The 20,539-nt window shown below is 37.1% G+C and overlaps 1 protein-coding gene across 3 annotated transcripts in view; it reads right to left on the reverse strand.

Moving 5' to 3' along the window:
• LOC117662484 (cadherin-10) overlaps positions 1–20,539 on the reverse strand; it is a 165,920-nt gene that overhangs the window by 43,047 nt on the left and 102,334 nt on the right. For all 3 annotated transcript variants that reach the window (XM_034411931.3, XM_034411932.3, XM_087890250.1), the window contains exon 3: positions 7,510–7,804. In XM_034411931.3, coding sequence (XP_034267822.1) covers positions 7,510–7,804 — 295 coding nt within the window. The remainder of the gene's footprint in view (positions 1–7,509; positions 7,805–20,539) is intronic.

The raw sequence follows: 20,539 nt of genomic DNA on the forward strand, positions 1-20,539 counted from the left end.
TGGGTGGGCGGAGCTCCTGCCACCACTACTACTGGTTCGCCTGAACCGGGGCGAACCGGTAGCAACCCACCACTGGTCTCCTCTCACAAGGAGATCCATTGACATAGTTTTTTCTTGTGTTTTTCTTGTTTTCTAGTTCTTCTTGCTTGTGAGCAGCAACCTCTCCTGAAATCCGAGATGAATTCAACTATGTAAGGAGGGAACACAATTTCCCAGAGCAGTGTTCCATTATACAAATGATTCTTCATGTTTTTGTGCTGTCCTAAATCTGGACAGTCACTTGTTGAAATGGAATAGGGCAGTGATGGTTAACCTTTTCGGCACTGAGTGCCAATACTGGAGCGCACGCTGGAGTGCCGGAACCTGGAACAGCAGCTGGCGAAGGCGCGCGTGTCCACAGAGAGGGCTCTGTGTGCCATGTCTGGCACGCATGCCGTAGATTCACCATTATAGTTATAGGGTCTTCTGCTTGAGCAAGGGGTTGGACAAGAAGACCTCCAAGATCTTCCAGCACTATTCTGATTGATCTATCCATCTGTCCATCTATCTATCCATCCGTTCATTTAATAACATTTTTCCTTATAATCTTTCATGTACAGTACTTCTCAGCTTTATAATTATAGTAGAAACAGCTTACTTTTTTCCTCTATTCTTTTTAACCAACCAACAAAAAAGTATGATTCTTTTAAAATCATACTAGAGAATGGTAAAGTGTGAGAGAAATCTATGCCTTTTTGAGGAGAGACTGAACATGTTTGCCTTAAACAGCATTTGGTAATGATTGCCAGTTCTTTATGCAATCTAATAAAATGGGGACAACAGTGAGAAAATAATACATCTTTTCTTTAATTGGTGCGCAAAAGGAAAAGGAAACACAAGCACAGACATCTCCCCTCATCTTTTCCAATAAACAGGGCAGGAAGTAGCCAGACCTCTATTATTAATGGTGTTTCACTTCAAACTGAAATATGGACAGGGAATAAAGTACAATTTTTGATTAATAGCAAGATTTGAGAATTTATCATCAAAGCTGAGATTAAAGAATTAAAGGAAGTTGGAAGGAAGCTTGCACTTCAGAGATATCAAAGGATATTTAAAAGCATGGAGTAAGTGATGGATTTAGGTGTGGAAATAAGCAGTTTCAAGTTACTAATCTACAATAAAGCCCTGTGGATATATTTGGCAATTTCCTTTCTTTCTCTTCTGTGACACGTTACACCATGTATATGTCTAGTCAAAAGAATTATGTGAAAGTTTACAAACTGAAAGAAACTGAAGAAAGTTTATACAGAGATAATAATAAAAGTAGAAATAATATACACAGAGACACAGCATCTCATAAATACAGAATGTCTGAACTCCTCTACAATCTTAATTCAAAGTCTGATTGCAAGGTAATTTTGATCTATTGAACTAGGGAATATTTCCGCCTAAGATTTCAGTTCCCATGCATATTTTTTTTCTGATTTAGCCAAGATGGGTAAAACAGTACAGCTTGAATTTCATACTACAGATAATCCTTGATTTACAAGAGTTCATTTAGTGAAGTTGAAGTTACAACAGAACTGAAAAAGTAATTTATGACTCATTTTCACACTTATGACCATTGCAGCATCCCTACAGTCACATGATTAAAATTTGGATGCGTGGCAACTGAATTATATTTATGACGGTTGCAGTAGGGTCATGTCATCCCCTTTTGTGACCTTCTGACAAGTAAAGTCAATGGGGTAGCCAGATTCATTTAACAACCATGTTACTAACTTAACCACTGTGGTGATTCACTTAAGAATTGTGGGAAGAAAGGTCATAAAATGGGGCAAAACTCACTCACTCACTCACTCACTCACTCATTCATTTATTTATTTATTTACTGCTTATTCACACATGGTGACTCAAGGCAGCTTACAGAATATAAAACCTCATATAAAAATGATAAAACTAATAAAAGAAGTGTCATATAATAAATTAATATAATAAAATCACCCCCCACTCCCTGTCCTGGTGGCAGCACCTCACACGAGCCATTTAATGGGCTCCATCCCATTCTGGGTTCCCCAGGCCCACTGGCAGAACCAGGTCTTCAGTGCCTTCCGGAAGTATATTAGAGTGGGGGCCATTCTAATCTCTGGGGGGATGATGCTCCAGAGAGAGGAGGCCACCACGAAGAAGGCCCTTCTTCTGGATCCCACCAGATGTATCTCCCTAGGGGATGGGATGGGACCACTTAACAAATGTCTCACTTAGCAACAAAAATTTTGGGTTCAATTGTGGTCGTAAACCTACCTGTACATAGCTAGCTATGTTTTATTTTAGGTGAACCTTTGGTGAATAGCTTATTATTTTATACCTAGTATATAACTAAGTACCAACATTTGTAAACAGAAAGAACAATGTGCTACCTTCTGGCCATAAATATCAATTTTATCTCACAGCACTTATATATATCTGCTTCAAAGAAAACCTCAATGACTTGAATTAAATTTCTAAAGACTGCATTCTAGTTTACTTGTTTTGCAACTTCTATTTTGAGTTTACATTTGTTGTCCTGCCAGTCATATGACCATATTAGTTAAAATATTCCAATCCTTATTTAACAGATTAGATTTCGGAACACCATCCAACTTTATAACTAAACACAAAATACCAATTATTGTTACAAGCATCTCCTCCTGAGCCACAGTACAGTGGAGACCGCATAATAAAGGTTGGAATAACTACATTATTTCTGACAGAGGATGAGGTTATTAGTTACATATTGTATCATGCATGAAGCCAGAATCCTCATAGGCTCTTTCCCTATCCTTTGCTAACTTTCCTGATTCATTTTCACCTTCTGTCTGAATGATGAGGCATAGCTATAAAGCAGTGTTTTATTATTTGGTTTAATCTGAATAATATGTATATGTGTGTGATTCATGCTATAAACATTCTATAATCACAGCTTAGGTAATTTTCTTTTTGACCAAAAAAATAAAATAAATCCGACCCTCCCCCCAATTCTGTGTCATTGCATTACATTCAATAGTTTTGCCATTTTTCAGTTCTGAAATATACAGCATATCACAGACACACATATTCATAGCCTTGTGTGTGTGTAAATTTATAAAATTGCTATTTAGAAACTAAACAGAGCTTATAAGGCTTTTCAGTATATTTTATGTCAGATATTTCTCTTAGTGACTTCTACCTGCTTAATTAGTTTCTGTTCAATAGTAATATAGTAACAGTAATTAAATCTTAATTAAAGCAAAATCTCCTTCACATTGAGCTTGACTTTCTGTGACTTAATACAATTTTCTTGGCAAGAATATAAAAGTGACTTTAAGCCTTTATAGGTGATACTTTCTGACTTCTCAGTCACAGCTTGGAAAATCTCCCATCCATAACCAGATATGAACCTTCTTAGCTTCTGATCCCAGACAAGGTCACCCAAGAGCTAGCAAATCTTAATTGCTCAATACTAAATTACTTTCAGAATAGGGTTAAAGTTTAATTAATTACTCATTATCATTTTTAATAAAAGGATTTCAATGAAAGTAAATGCTAATTAATGGAGTTTCTTGTGGATGAGAGGATAATTGAAGATGTTGAAGACAAGTAATGAAATAATATTAGTGTTGATGGTGTTCCTTCTAATTAAAGTTGAAGTAGGACTAGATTCTGAGTAAATATAAAATTATCTTGGCTAAACAATGCAAAACATTTGAAATCTGAAATATCTTAAGCTCAAAAGGGCCCATTTATAGCCTGAAACATTTGTTCTGAACTTGAGATGGGATATTCTATGTTCAAAATGGTCTGTTCAGCTTTTGAAGTAGTTTTGGAGTCATTTTAAGCCCAGAACAATCTAATATGGCTGGGTGGGGAAAAAACTGTGAATAGATCTCTCTATCAAGAGATCATTGGATCTCAAAATCTTTTAAATGCATATCCTGCTAATCTTGGCAATCAGAAAGGTTTCTGCCAGATTACAGATAATAATAATATTTAAGAATCAAATGGAGTCAAAATTTTAATCTGGCTTTCTTCTGGTGTATTAGCATTGCATATGTAATTGCCACATCAATTATCCATGCTTTCCTCTTTTCAACCACACTACAGATTTGGTGTATTATGAGCTAAGACTTTATCAGTCTGTATTTGGAAATTCCACAGTATTTTTCATGCTTCCAGCCACCCAGAGTTTTTGGATATGAAATGCTTGGCAAATAAATTTTGTAATAAATAAATAAATAAATTTTAACCTGCCCATTTTCTACTATTTTTTCAACTCTACCTTCTCACCAATTTTTCTTTACTGGCATGTGATCATTTTTACACATGTTCCAGTTAAAAGTTAAGTTTCCCAGCTGTGTTATGTCATTGTTTATAATCAGTTTGTGCAATCTTCATGCACAAGCTGAGTATATGATCTACTGTTTCTCCTTCTTTGTACAATTTACACTTTGATTTTTTTTAAAAAAAATCTGTCCTTGATTACACTAGTTTGAATAGCTTGCTTTTATGCAGCTAAAACCAAGAGTTTTATCTTTATCCACTTTCCCTTTGATCTTTTGTAGAAATTAATCACATAATGCTTTTTCCCTTGCCAGATTCGGTTTTAGTACATTATTTTGATATTCACTTTTTGTTTCCTGTACAATTATTAACATCCAATTTGTAATTGTACCAGTGCTTGGTTTTGGGTAGCTTTTACATAATCAGCCAATGCATGCTTTTCTTTAACAGTTTATTTGATCTGAAGTAAACTTCGGCCTCCATTTTTGTGGATTAAACATAATCTAAACATCACTACAGGGATGTCATTTATACTGAATAATGACTTCTATTGTTTTGTACAGTTTTGCTTGTGTCCAGTTAATAATTCCAGCTGTGTAGCATATAAGAGATATGGCCCAGATATTGACGGGTTTGATGGTGTTTCCACCATTCAATTTTCACTGCTATATCAGTATTAGAAATTCTTGAAGTAATTGTCAATGGCTGGATTTCAATTTCTGATTTTCCACAAAGCTTCAGATCATCCGTACAAAGCAAATCTGAGATTTTTATTAGCATTTTTCTGTTGTTTGGCAGTCAAGATTTTTTTTTCTTCAAAATCACTGAAAGTGGGATCATAGCAATGTCAAATAATAAAGGTGATAATGGAAGATGAATCACCTAATGTTGACAAGCCCATATTTTTCATTTTCAACAACCTATTCTGTCTTCCACTGATTCATTATTATTTTTTCTATAAGCATTCTAATGTTTTTGCTCACAGTTGTTTCCAAACATGGAATGATGATCTAATTATGTGGTAATGAATCAAACACGTTTTTATAACCAATTCAGATTATATGTACATTTTATCTATCACAAACTGATTTTTGTACCTCTGCTTTTCCATCTATCTCCTTTCAATTTTATTGAGAGGCTGTTATTTTCTTCTAAATAACCTTGCATATTTTCTGCTGTTATGCTTGAAAATAACTTAAACATTGTAAACAAGCATGTTATTGGCCTATAGTTTCCTGGTGTTCTTCATTAATTCAACTTTTTATTATAGTCTTTTAAAGTTTCCCACAAATCTTTCCAAACTAGATTGTTTCTCTCCCCCCCCCCACCCCAATTTTCAGAATATTTATTGTCATTTATATTTTGTTAGAGTCTTCTCTGGTCTGACTGAAACAGCTGATATTGCATAAAATAAATGAATCAGGCCTTATAAGACTCAATATTCCTAGCTATTGTTATAATTTATTGCTTTATGATTTCCAACCTTCTTTAATTTCCTGGTGCTATGCCAATGTTTTACTAGGCTTCTCTTGATTCTTACATTCTTCAGTTTTTGCTCTTTAATGCCCCTTTTTTTAAGTACTTGCATCTGATCTTAATTTCTTTATCATGGCCTCCAGTCTGATCTTCCACTTTGGGATTGAATATGATTGTGCTTTTGGTTTTCTAATTTCAATACTCAAATTCCACCACTATTATTTTAATCCTTGCAATAGCCTTATTCATATCCTTCTTTGTAGGTGCAGGTTTTTTTGTGGGCAGTACTTTTAATGATAGCAATCTTTGTCTACTGGTAATTCCTCATATGATGGTTCATCATACTGTCAGCAAGATGTTTAAACTGGATTTGGTATTTTTACCCATCTATCAAGTCCTTTCCAAGGACCTGGGATAGGCAAATGTTGTTTGATGGTGTTAAAGATATTGTCACAAGAGGTAATCTGTTCCAAGTAAAACTGGCTTTTAAAATTGAATGATGGTGATTTTGTCATGCTAATATAAAAGTAAAAAAGGGGGTTCCTGAGAATTTTACTCCACCAGTCATTGACAATTATAGGGGGCAGTGCTCATCTCTGTTTCAAGGTCATTTGGGTCAGCTCTTTCTGAAGACATTCTGTGGTTATTGGCCAGCATGACATCACATAATTATCTTCCCACTAAAGTGGTATCTATTTAGCCACTCACATTTGCATGCTTTTGAACTACTAGCTTGGCAGGAGTTGGGGTGAAGACAGGAGCTCACCCTGTTGTGTGGCACTTGGGTCTCAAACATGGGCTGCTGGCTTTCCAGCTGACAAGCCCAGCGTCTTAACTGCTGAGACTCTGTAACATCCAATAATATATAGTATTCCTCATATTATTATTATTAATTCTTATCACTATCATCAAGAGCCGCGGTGATGCAGTGGTTTGAGTGCAGTACTGCAGGCTACTTCTGCTGATCACCACCTGCCAGCAGTTTGGCAGATTGAATCTCACCAGGCTCAAGGTTGACTCAGCCTTCCATCCTTCCAAGGTGGGTAAAATGAGAACCCAGATTGTTGGGGGCAATATGATGACTCTGTAAATCGCTTAGAGAGCACTGGAAAGCACTGTGAAGCAGTATATAAGTCTAAGTGCTATTGCTATTGCTATTATTTGTTTACAACAACGTGAGGTCACAGCTGTTAGTTTTTTATTTTTGCCTTATATGCATTGAGTTCTTCCAAGGACCCAGGATGTCATAATGTATTGGTGTAATAAATGTATGGATCCAAGCAGTGTGGCCTTCACAATTGACAGAAGGAAATTTTGTCAATGCACAAGTTTTCTACATGCCATCCAAGGCTTTTTGGTATGGCATCCAGTGTGCCACTAATTTGGGATCACCATGGCCAGTTTATGCCATAATCTTATTGTTATAGAAGCTATTGGTAAAAAGACTAAGTTAAGATGTTAATGATATTCCTTTTTACATCAAATGAACACCATCACACAGGAAAATATTACAACATGGAACCCACACAGCTCATTTCTGTCTTAAAATGAAAAGAGAAAAAAAAAACTTTTATCAAGTTATTTAGTAAATTATATAATTTGATCTACACATAAAATAACCTTTGCAGAACCTGCTGGTCCTGCTTAATTTAAACAATCTTCTTAATGTAAACCAACCTATATACCAACTATTTAAATTTACATTAAGATCCACAAACTCATGCTTTTGCCATTTCTATAGAGTATACTTACCAACCACTGACATTTCAGGAACACTTGCTATATAAACTTCTTCTGGAAATGTTGGCTCATTGTCATTAATGTCATGGATTTTGATGACAAACTCTGATTCAGGTTCCACTGGCTGGAGTGTTCTTCGGTTAATGGCCTGGGCACGCAGGGTATAATAAGCTTTCTCTTCTCTGTCAATTCTTCTTGTGGCATGAATGTCTCCTGTTCTCTCATCAATAACAAAAAGAGTGCCAGCCCCATCTCCTGACAAGATGTACTTGAGAGATCCATCTCCTTTGTCCTGGTCAGAGTGAAGCTAGAGCAGAAAAAAAGGGAGAGTAAGCAAGGAGAAAGATACAGAGCTGTGTAAACATAATAACAACAATATTAATAATCCAGTTAATTAGGATATATTAAATTCCACGTGGCTGTAGAAAATATGAACTGACAAAATCTATTCCAACTCACAGAGAGTATAATGTGTTTCAGTATAGCAGCAGTAGCAAAAGCAGGTATAGCATACTTCTCATTTTCAGAATGCTCTTAATACTGAGAATAATCTTGATAGCTTAGTTTGGTGGCAGATTTTAGTTTTTCTAGCAACACCTGTTCTGCAGAGCAGAACATTTGTGTCACAAATCTTACAAGAATTTTATGTTAATGCTGACCTTTTCTTTCTTGAAAATGAATCTATTAAACATTCACAACCTGCTGTGTTGGTTGTAAATTCTCTAAGCAGATAAAGGACATGACAGGATACATATTAATTAAGAATATCATATCTTCTTGAGCTGGTGGTGCACTTAAAAAAATCTCAATGCTTCGAATTTGTTAAAGAAAAAAAATATGGAGGATCCTCAGAAATTTATTAGTAAACTTCAATCTCCTAATATATTATTTCTGAAATTTAAAATGTATTAGATATGGAACAAAAGAACTTTAGACATGGCATATTTTTGATCTAAGAAAGGATTAGAGACCTTTATTGGTCGAGACCATCTTCTGCCACCAGTAGCCTCCCACAGGCCAGTTCGCTCCCACAGTGAGGGTCTCCTCAGGGTTCCATTGGCCAAATTATGTTGGCTGGCGACACCCAGGGGGAGGGCCTTCTCTGTGGGAGCCCCTGCCCTTTGGAATGAACTGCCCCCAGAAATTCGTAAAATCTCTGATCTCCATGTATTTCGCTGTGCCCTCAAAACCTTGTTGTTCCGCCAGGCTGGGCTATCAATGTAAAGATTTTAATTGGTTTTAAATATGGGATTTTAAATTTGGGGTTTTATAATTGGGCCTATCATTTAATAATTTTAATTATTTTAAATTTTGTCTGTCTTTGTGCTTTTAATCAGGCTGTACACCTCCCTGAGTCCTTCAGGAGAAGGGCGGTATAGAAATAAAATTATTATTATTATTATTATTATTATTATTATTATTATTATTATTATTATTATTATTATTATTATTATTATTATTATTATTATTATTATTATAGCAGAGGGTGGTCGAGGACTCCTACAAGTAAAGCAGACTGTGGAAGAAGAAAAATGCAGCTTGAATGATTACATCCAGAAAAGTGAAGAACCAATGATTAAGGCAGTAAATAAAGGAGGCCTTTTAAAGACAACTAAAACAAAAGCAGAATATAAGAAAGAAGTAATTGAGCAGCGAGCTGAAAATTGGAAACACAAAGCTCTGCATGGCCAATACTTGAAAAATATTGAAGGCAAAGCTGACCAGAAACTAACTTGGAACTGGTTAAGATCAGGAATACTGAAAAAAGAAACAGAAAGCTTTATTTTGGCAGCTCAAGAACAAGCCCTAGCCACAAACTGCATGAAGACAAAAATTCAACATGTTACCACCAACAGCAAATGCCGCCTATGCAATGAGAAAGATGAGACAGTCGACCACCTGATCAGTGGGTGCAGCAAAATTTCACAAACTGACTACCTACAACGCCATGACTGTGTTGCTAAGATCATTCACTGGAAATTGTGCCAGAAGTTTGGATTTGAGTACAGCAAAAACCACTGGGAACATCAGATTGAGAAAGTTTTAGAGAATGAGAAACTCAAGATCTTGTGGGACTTTAGGATTCAGACTGACAGGCACTTGGTCCACAACACACCTGACATAACAATAGTTGAAAAGAAAAAAGTATGGTTCATTGACATTGCAATACCTGGTGATGCATGAATTGAAGATAAGCAGCAAGAAAAAATCACCAAGTACCGGGACTTACAAATTGAAGTTGAGCGACTGTGGAAAAAGAAATCGTGTGTTGTCCCGATTGTAATTGGAGCCCTTGGAGCAATACCCAAAGGGCTACCCCGCTATTTAGAAATTCTAAAATTGCCGGACTTGAACATTTTGACTCTACAAAAAACCACCTTACTCGGAACAGCTTACATCCTCCGACGATACCTTAACAGTTCCTAGGTCCTTGGTTAGGACTCGAGCTGCTGAGCTATTAACCAGCCTCAAAGGCTGTGAATCTCACTAAAGATTAACCAATAATAATAATAATAATAATATTTACTCATCTCTAACAGCTCTGCCTCTTGAAGAAGTAAATCTAACTAGTATTAATCTAATTTAATCTAATAGTAAATTTTTGGAGTTTATGGGTATGGGTCACATTGGTTTTGAGGTTGTCACAGAAACCATATAGGAACAGATGTTTCATGGGAAACCCCAGTTTAAGCTTAGGCAGGTATCATTTTATTCTCTCAGGGTATTCTTCTGTTGTGTTTTCTATAAATAGTTTTATTTCTGATACATTTTTGTTATTTATTTATTTTATATTTTTAGAAAGGGCTTATATCCAGGGGGGCTACTGAAAATAAGACCTCCCCTGATAATAAGCCCAATCGGGCTTTTGAGTGCATGTGCTAAAATAAGCCCCCCTGAAAATAAACTCTCCCAGAAAATAAGGCCAAGTGCTTATTTCAGGGTTCAAAAAAATATAAGATGGGGTCTTATTTTCAGGGAAACACGGTGTGTGTGTGTGTATGTGTGTGTGTGTGTGTATGTGTGTGTGTGTGTATGTGTGTGTGTGTGTGTATGTGTGTGTGTGTGTGTGTGTGTGTGTATGTATGTATCCCACTCCCTCACTCCCTTCCTCCCTCCCTCCCTCCCTCTCTCTCTCTCCATACATACTGTACACATATACATGCACAATCACAGCCAAATCAGCACAAGTGATTTAGCATACTTGTTCTGTATCTCATGCTTTATTCAGATTTTGGAAAAAGAAATTGTCAAAATATTTTTTCACTTTTGAATGAATTCTTTGAAAAAGGGGGTGGGATCGAGCTAGGAAGAATAAAATATTTTCCAATTTTCCAATCCAACAAAGATAGTATCCTTAAATATTATGTTGCCTCTGGCATTACCTTAAATGCATTACATTAACAGCATGCATGTATTTCATGGATGACCTTTAGGAACAAAATTCATTATAACTGACAATATGAAAGGATGTGTGCTGAATAATCATGTCATAGTTAATTTTTCTTTTAAGAGTTAAGATTTGACCCAGGTACTAAGGATTGAGAATGTTGTCAGAAATAAATTAGAGGTTATGCTAATTCCATTTGTTTTGTTATTGTTTTTGTTAGTGTGGTTTAAGTCTGTCACGGCTTATTTTTTGAAGGTTCAGTCCTTCTAAATTGAAACAATTATTTTTTGCACATATTTCCTCATCATAGACATTTGTTTTAGGACATCTATCAAAGGTTCTGTGTTTCTCTTTAGCCCCATGTTGGGCTTTATTTATTTTATGTTTTTGTTCACAAATTCCATTAAGGTAGGACATTTCTTTGTGTTGTGCTCCAAGAGGCCATTTGCTGAGCCCAAATGATCACACCACTCATCCTATCAGAGATCATTAGCAAATGCAATCAATGATTTCACTGCACTATAACCTGGCATGAAAGCAGACTGAAAAGCATCTGGGTAATCAGCTTTCTCCAGGGCCCTCTGAATTTTAAACCTGAATCCCATTGCAACAAATGTTGATGAAGCTAGCATTGCTTCTTGAATCCACTACTGCCTTCAGGGCAGACAGAACTATAACTTCATTCAAAGATGAATTCACTATAGCATGGACCTGATCAAGTGTCACCAACCGGAAGATGTTAACCACCCAGGAGGGAAATGGATCGAAAAGACCGGTAGATGGTTAAAACCCAAAGGAATATTTCTGCTTCCTTGAGTATTACAGGATCAAATATTTCCCAGCTAACAGGGCAAGGCTGTGGCTTAGCCAACTCAGCCAGACCTGCCCAGTCAGAGTCTATGTCTGAATAAATCTGAACAATGTTATCTATCAGATGCCTATAACATTTCTTTTTTTCCCCCCGAATTTTATTGGTTTTTTATTATGAAGTATAGTAATACAATTCAACGTTTTCGGTTCCATGGTGCTAATATATAGATACATATTATTTACATATTATTTTATTTACATAACATTTCTAAGAGCAGCCCTGAAGATATTTTTGTGATATCCCCTCCTCACTCTCTCATAGGTAATGTGTATTTTATAAAGGCCTGAAGGCAAAATAAGAATAGGAAAAAAAGATTATGTTTTGATCTGCTGATACTCAATTATACATCTTGACTCCCAGCCAATCATATGATGCTGTCAAAGTCCTGGCCCAGTATGTGGAGGTTCTGCTATCACTACTATACTAAGACATATTATACTATGTATCGAGTTGGCTCTTTATCAATTCATCTTTTCTACAAATTATCCCGTGTGATTTTATATAAGTTGACACAGTTATGTCTCTTTCTTCTCCCCGTTCTCATTTTTCTTCACCTAACTTAATTCAGATCAAGAAAAGGACATCAATAATCCCAGCCCTTATCTCCTGACAAGATATATCTGAGAGAAGTATATCTTCTCAGGAGGTAGGTCTGGTATTATTTTAATTATTGAAGAACAGAGAGATGTACACCACATACATAAAAATAATTGTCTAGGGAAGAGAAAGCTTTCTATACCCAATGTATCCAGGCTATTAACCAAAAAATTACCCCAGTGGTGGAATCTGAATCAGAGTTTTGACATCAAAACTCAGGCAGTTGCTCATGCCTTGGTTACATCTTGATTGAACTACTATAGTGTAGTTTACATGGGGGCCTGCCCTTGAAGACCATTTGCAAACTACCGCTGGCCTGGAATAATGGGGTGGAGGAAACGATGGGTGTGTCACAGTATGAGCATGCATTCCTGCTGCATCGTAAATTGCGTTTCTCCTGTCCTTTGGAATGATATGCCCTTGGAGATATGGTATTGCTGCTATTCTTTTGAAAGTTTGAAAATTCAAAAGACCTGATTGTTCTACCAAGCTTTAGGGCAGTATGCTGGGTAGCCAAACCATTTCGGTTTTTGGTTCTGTCTTCGAGGCAGATTTATTGTTAGATATATATTAAAACAGAACAGAACAAAATAGAATAACAGAGTTGGATGGGACCTTGAAGGTCTTCTAGTCCAACCCCCTGCTCAGGCAGGAAACCCTATACCATTTCAGAAAAGTGGTTGTCCAATATCTTCTTAAAAACTTCCAGTGTTAGAGCATTCACAACTTCTGGAGGCAAGTTGTTCCACTGATTAATTGTTCTAACTGTCAGAAAATTTCTTCTTAGTTCTAGGTTGCTTCTCTCCTTGATTAGTTTCCATCCATTGCTTCTTCTCCTGCCCTCAGGTGCTTTGAAGAAGAACTTGACTCCCTCTTCTTTGTGGCAGCCCCTGAAATGTTGGAACACTGCTATCATAGTAGTTTCTTTTACATATTTATTAATTTTAACTGTAAGTTACCCAGAGTTACTGTGGAGTTAGGCAGCCTTCAACATGAATGAGTGAGTGAGTGAGTGAGTGAGTGAGTGAGTGAATGAATGAATGAATGAATGAATGAATGAATGAATGAGCGAATGAACCCAAGTGGGCATATCAAGAGAATCAATCCACCCTCTGTGTCTAACCTGGTCTCATTTATACATGGCATGTCAAGTGCTTTATCCAAAATACATTTGTGGTTGGAAAAAAAAACTTTTTACAGACTGATTGGCATTTAGGTGGTCAAGACCAAATGACCTGACATTGGGGCTTAATACTGAAAGACAGAACCAGTTTTAAACATCAATCCTCCTTGCCCACAAGTGGTCCACCTCCAGATTCCCATCATATCTCTCTCTGCACTGATATAACTGCTTGCCCTTTAACTACCACCAATCATATTCCTCAAACCCTGTCTACTCCCCTAAGCCCTTGTCATTAATAGGCATTATCTAACCTCTCCACAGTCAACGATACATCCTGTCAGCAGACCCCTCCCCAAGTTGCTTCTTCCTGCAATACTATCATAACTGTCCTACCCAACTCACTACATCCCCCACATGTCTTCTTTCCTTTGCTGATAATCAAATATTTCCCAATTGCCGTCTTATTAAAAAAATGAAATGAAATGAAATATTCCTTTATTGTCCTCCACAACATTTCTAACAGATTCTCTAATGTTTCCTAATTGTATTCTCACCAAATTGCAGAAAATGTATAGAAACGGGTAAAACTGTAGCTTTTATTAAGTATGTCTGCTTCAAGACTAATAGTTGATTTGAGATTTTAAGCAGCAAGTTTGGCTCAAAGCTTATACTTTTGGTTCCCAAAAGGTGCTTTAGTATCATTTATCTTCATGTTTTTGCTTCTTTCTTCGAAATCCAAGCATGTCCCAGCATAAATCATTGTTAAGTTCATTGCTTCCAAACAGTGAAGAATGACTTAATGAAAAAGGAAGAGATTTATTTAGCAATCGCTACTCAAATTAAACTGTTTATTACATTTTCTTCCCACTACCTCTATCAGTGACCATCTATTACTAGTTTAGCCTTAATGCAAACATTTTGTTTTGCTGTGTCCTTTTATTGACATATGTCATTATTTCTCTGACATTTTACAATTATGCTAAAAGTTGTAACACTCCAGCAGTTCTTTTAAATGTAACTTCAATGATAATTGGATATACAGCAGAATAATAAAGTTATATAAATACCTCATCTAGTCATGGACACAGCTGTGATTATAGGCAGTGGTTGTGATCACAGACAGAAGTAACTTCACATAAACACACACAGTCATTTTGTTATCCATCTCAGCCACATAGTTAGGTTAAAAAACATAACTGTCTTCATCCATCTATATCAGGGGTGTCAAACTCGTGGCATCATGGCAGCATTACGTGATGTATTGGGACTTTTCCCCCCTTCACTAAACCGGGTGTGGGTGTGGCATGATGCATCCATTTGACTCAATTTATTATTTACTGTTTATATATAAATAAATAAATAAATAAATAAATAAATAAATAAATAAATATACATACATACATACATACATACATACATACATACATACATACATACATATATATATATATATATATATATATATATATATATATATATATATTTGTTTTCTCAGGTTTTCGCGGGTGTTTGTATGTAGGTCTTTGGTTATTCGGGTCTTCTCCCACGTAAAATTGGAAGTGTCTTGGCGACGTTTCAAGGAGTATATGAAATCCCATGCCCCACCTGCCCCACCACATACATCGGACAAACCAACAGACGAATAAGTGCACGCATAGAAGAACACAAGAACTCAGTCAGAGAACTTACAGCCCAGTGACCTACTCGTGAGCTTTGATGTCATATCCCTCTTCACCCAAGTACCAATCAAAGAAGCCTTGACAGTTATCCAAAACAAATATAACCCCCCCAAGCACATCTTAGATCTGACCAATCACTGCCTATCCAACACATACTTCATCTATAATGGACAGAAATACAAACAAACAGAAGGAGCACCCATGGGATCACCCCTCTCACCTGTCACTGCCAACCTCTATATGGAATACTTTGAAACCCAAGCCCTAGAAAAATCCGATCACAAACCCAAACTCTGGCTCAGATATGTGGACGACACCTTCATAATCTGGCCACATGGGAAAGAAAAACTGGACAACTTCCTCACACACCTCAACAGCCTACACCCCAAAATACAGTTCACCATGGAAACAGAAGTGAACAACCAACTTCCCTTCCTGGATGTCTTAGTCTACAGAAAATCCAATGGCTCCCTAGGACACACTATATACCAGAAGAAAACACACACAAACCGCTATCTGCACGCACTCTCACACCACCACCCTGCCCAGATCAACTCTGTAGCCAAGACACTCATTTCCAGAACAAAACGCTTAGCTGACGAACAACACCTAAAAACCGAACTACACACCCTCACTAACGTACTCACATCCAATGGATTCCAAAGAAATAAGATCACCAACCTAATCCAAAAAGAAACCCCCACTAAAGCTCTTCCGGTTTGCTGTTTGTTGCTGCCAGACGTTCCTTTGGGATCGTCAGCTTCCACTGCCTGTCAGAGCCGCCTTCACAACGGAACGGCGGCTCGAAAAAACTCCGTTTCCATGAGGAAACGGAGATAGAGCCGGCAGGGGTGGGTAGAACTCTCTGCGGAGTCCCAAAAGTTTTTTTTTTTACTTTTGGGACGGAGCGGATGAGATGCCCCGTATCCCCAGCCGCCGCTCCGGGCTTTGGGAGACCTCTGCTGATGCAGAGCCAGGCGTCAAAAGCAAGCCTGCAAATTTAACAGACTACTCAAAGAAAATGTGAGCTGGACCTGTAATATTGAACCGCAAGTATTTTACTGATTTTTTAAAAAAGAAATTACTTAAGAGAGAGGAGGAGAGGAAGGAGGAAAAAAAAAAAGCCTTTTAAAATGGCGTTGGCTGGAGGAGAGGCTTCCGTTTTCTATTACTACAATGTAGCGGAATAAATACCACTGGCTACATTTGTAGACAAAACTTCGCTCCTGTGTCTTTCTCTCTTTTTTTTTTCCCTTGGAGACCTGATATTGTTGTTGATTGGAAAGAAGTCCTTTTTTTTTTTTCTTGCTTTTTTTTAACAAAGCCTGCCTGGGCGGAAACATGGCACTGAGACTCATAAAGTCAGATAAACAAGAAGGGGGGGGGTATCCCCCCACCAACAACTTAAAGGAACAAGTCTTAATTCTTCAGTCTCAGAAACCTGATTTTAATATAATAGAATTTTTTATAGAGGAGATTGAAAGAAGGGAGGAGATTGTGAATCAGCAATTTGAAAAAATTAAGCAGGAAATTAAAGAATTGGTGAAATCTAAGTTTGATTTTTTGGAGAAAAAACTCTCAAAAGTGGTTAATGGTTTTACAGGATTTATGATGCAGTTGGACACAAATACTAATGTACTAGAGTCTAAAATGGAAGAAATTCAAGATAAATTGGACAATAGAATTCAAAAAATTGAAAATGATTTGACAAACACTCAGGATAATAGCTTAGAAGAAAAATCTAAAATGGATGCTGATCAAAAGTATGGTAATGTAGAAAATCTGCAACAGAAGATTGAAAAAGAGATTTTAATGGTACAATATAATTTCACAGAATATGCGATAAGATTAAGAGGTTTGCAGGAAAATAATAGAGAGGATTTAAGGAAAATATCTTCTGAATTTCTAGCTGGGATTCTAAAGGTTCAACCTGACGAAGTGTTTTGTAGGATCGACAGAGCTTATCGAATCAACTCCTGGATTGCTAAGCAAAGGCAATTGCCTAGAGATGTGGTGATTTATTTTACAGATAAGGAAATTAGGAATAATATCGTTCAAAATTCCTTTAATTCTAATTTGCAATTGTATGGAAGAAAGATTTGGATTTATAAGGAACTCCCACCTAAGATATTGATGGAAAGGAAGAAATTTGGTTTTCTGGTGAATGAGTTAAAAAAGAGAAATATCTCCTACAGGTGGGACGCCCCAGTTGGTATTATATTTAGATACCAAGGAGAAAGATATCAGCTAAATACTGTTGAAAGAGCGGAAGAATTTTATCAAAATAGGTTGAAAATGAATTTAACATCTCCAGGTATAATACAGGATAAGCAGAAGGAGCCGGAAATAAAGGTAAAATTTCGAATTACAGAGACTGTACCAGATGAATTGCCTTTGGATTTATTGGATACCCCAGCTGGACTATCTACAAATTTGAGAGAAGAGGCATCTAATCTTAATGTGATGACTTATCAAGGCAAGGATAAACATGGAAACCAATTAGGGGATATACAAGGGATAAAAAAGAAATATGAGATACAAAAGCAAAACCAACAAGACCAATCTACAAAGCAGAATAAAAACCGACCAGATGATACATATTTTGTAGAAAGGGAACCAGGATGGAAACCAAACCCACAAAAAGAAAAGAAAAAAAGAAATAGGTGGCATAGAAATAGAAATTTCTAAATCAGGCAACAGTGAAGCCAGTGATTTTAAAATATGATCGATTATGTGTAAATACAGAAGAGGCGACGTATTGGTTAATATCATCCTGAGGTTTGTGGCAGATTTCTGCATGGCCGTAATCTGGGGACGTGAAACGAGCCTTAAACTGATGGATTTGAATTATCGATTTTGGAATTTCTTTTTGTGTTGATAAACATATTATATTATCTTGAATCACAAGGCAAGAGAATTATGCTGGGGCATGCAGAAGATCGGGTTGTTACCCACTACGATGATGGGAATTAATAATCCTGATGAAACCCACAATTATTACTATATGGAATATAATTATAATGTCACTCGGGTGGTTGTTTTTACTTTTATACATATAAGAAGATATTTACTACTGATGGGGGCAGATATGATTGAAGATCCTGAATAAACTGTTGCACCAGTGAGCTATGTTACCCGATTATGGATGTTGGTTCTACCAATCCAGTGGAAAGACCTCAAAGAAGATACTATATGGATTATAAATTTAAAGTCATTGTCTTTTCTTTTTTTTTATTTAGATATAATGGAAAATATAGACATATATTTTTAAGTAGTGTGGGCAGTGAATCAAAGATGTTAAGAAATGTTGTGTATGGCAATTTTGCATGATAGTGGGTGAATAAGCTAGTTAGTAGATTGACTAGTCTAAGAAAAGGGATTTTTAAGTGTTATACTTGGGGGAGTGGAGGAAATGGATAGAGTGGAATAAATGTTAAACTAGATTTTATGGGGAAGGCCGCTTTGAAATGTTATAGTAATATATATAGAAGATTAAATGTTAAAGTAGGACTTATCATATAGTTTTAAAGTGGAGAAGTTATTCTACAATGTCATAGTATAATGTCTTTTTTTTTCCTTTCTTTTCTCTTTTTTGATATGTATGGATAAAGGGGGATGTTATAATATTAATAATATTTTTAGTAAGTAAAGGTCAATATCTAGAGGAGGGAGTAAGTAATCTGTTATGAATTAGGTTTTTTTTTGTTATGAAGAAGTCACAGGGGGGATGGGTGGGGAGGGGGGTTAGGGAGGGGGAGGGAGAGGGGAAAAAAAGGGGGAAAAATTGTATTTGAAAACTTTTTCAATTAAAAAAAAGAAAGAAAAAAAGAAACCCCCACTAAAATCCAAGACAGAGAACAAGAAAACGGCAAGGCCCTCCTCCCATACATAAAAGGCACCACAGACAGAATAAGCAAAATCCTCCACAAACATAACATCAAGACAGCATTCTGCACAAACCGAAAAATATCCACCATCCTAAGGAACCCCAAAGACAAAATTGAGTTAGAAAATCAAAGAGTATATGAAATCCCATGCACCGCCTGCCCCACCACATACATCGGACAAACCAACAGACAAATAAGTGCACGCATAGAAGAACACAAGAACTCAGTCAGAAAAGAGGAACCAACTTCTTCCCTGGTCCAACACCTTAAAGCCACAGGACATGATATTGACTTTAAAAAGACCAGAACTATCGCCAAAACTGAACACTTTAACAACAGAATAATCAGAGAAGCCATTGAGATAGAAAAACGCCCACACAGCATGAACAAACGAGACGATACCTCCCGCCTACCAGCCATTTGGAAACCCGCCCTTATTGACAAACGAGTCCCTAACACGACGAATGACACCAGACCCACACTCACGAGTGCCACACCTGATGTCACCACCACACATCCACGCAGAAAGCAGACTCAAACCCACACTGATAATGAGCCACGACCAAGGACCAGAAGCCAGACCGCAGCTGCATCATTAGCCACTTTAAACCCCTCCAATCCATACATGAAGCAGACTGACACCCACCATGAAGAGCTCGCACGGCCACAAACACGAAGCCAAACAACAACAACGCAGCTCACCAGCTCAAATCCCCCTGCAACTCAGACTAAACTGAGCACAACCAAGCCCCCACCCAAACAGAACACAACCCCAGCCAATCAGAGCACAGCCAAGCCCCTAACCAATCAGAACACACCTCCACCCAATCAGAACACAGCCAAGTTCCCACCCAATCAGCTCACACCTCCACTAGCAGTTAAAAGGAAGAGACAGCTGCGATCTCACATTGCTCCTGGAAGCACGAAGCCGAGAACACCAGCCTGAAGATGACGAATGAGACTTCGTCGAAACGTCGCCAAGACACTTCCAATTTTACGTGGGAGAAGACCCGAATAACCAAAGACCTACATATATATATATATATATATATATATATATATATATATATATATATATATATATATATACATACACGTTTTCTCAGGTTTTCGCGGGTGTTTGTATGTAGGTCTTTGGTTATTCGGGTCTTCTCCCACGTAAAATTGGAAGTGTCTTGGCGACGTTTCAAGGAGTATATGAAATCCCATGCCCCACCTGCCCCACCACATACATCGGACAAACCAACAGACAAATAAGTGCACGCATAGAAGAACACAAGAACTCAGTCAGAAAAGAGGAACCAACTTCTTCCCTGGTCCAACACCTTAAAGCCACAGGACATGATATTGACTTTAAAAAGACCAGAACTATCGCCAAAACTGAACACTTTAACAACAGAATAATCAGAGAAGCCATCGAGATAGAAAAACGCCCACACAGCATGAACAAACGAGACGATACCTCCCGCCTACCAGCCATTTGGAAACCCACCCTTA

This window comes from Pantherophis guttatus, chromosome 3 (assembly GCF_059756535.1).
Source record: "Pantherophis guttatus breed Tessera chromosome 3, ASM5975653v1, whole genome shotgun sequence".
NCBI lineage: Eukaryota > Metazoa > Chordata > Lepidosauria > Squamata > Colubridae > Pantherophis > Pantherophis guttatus.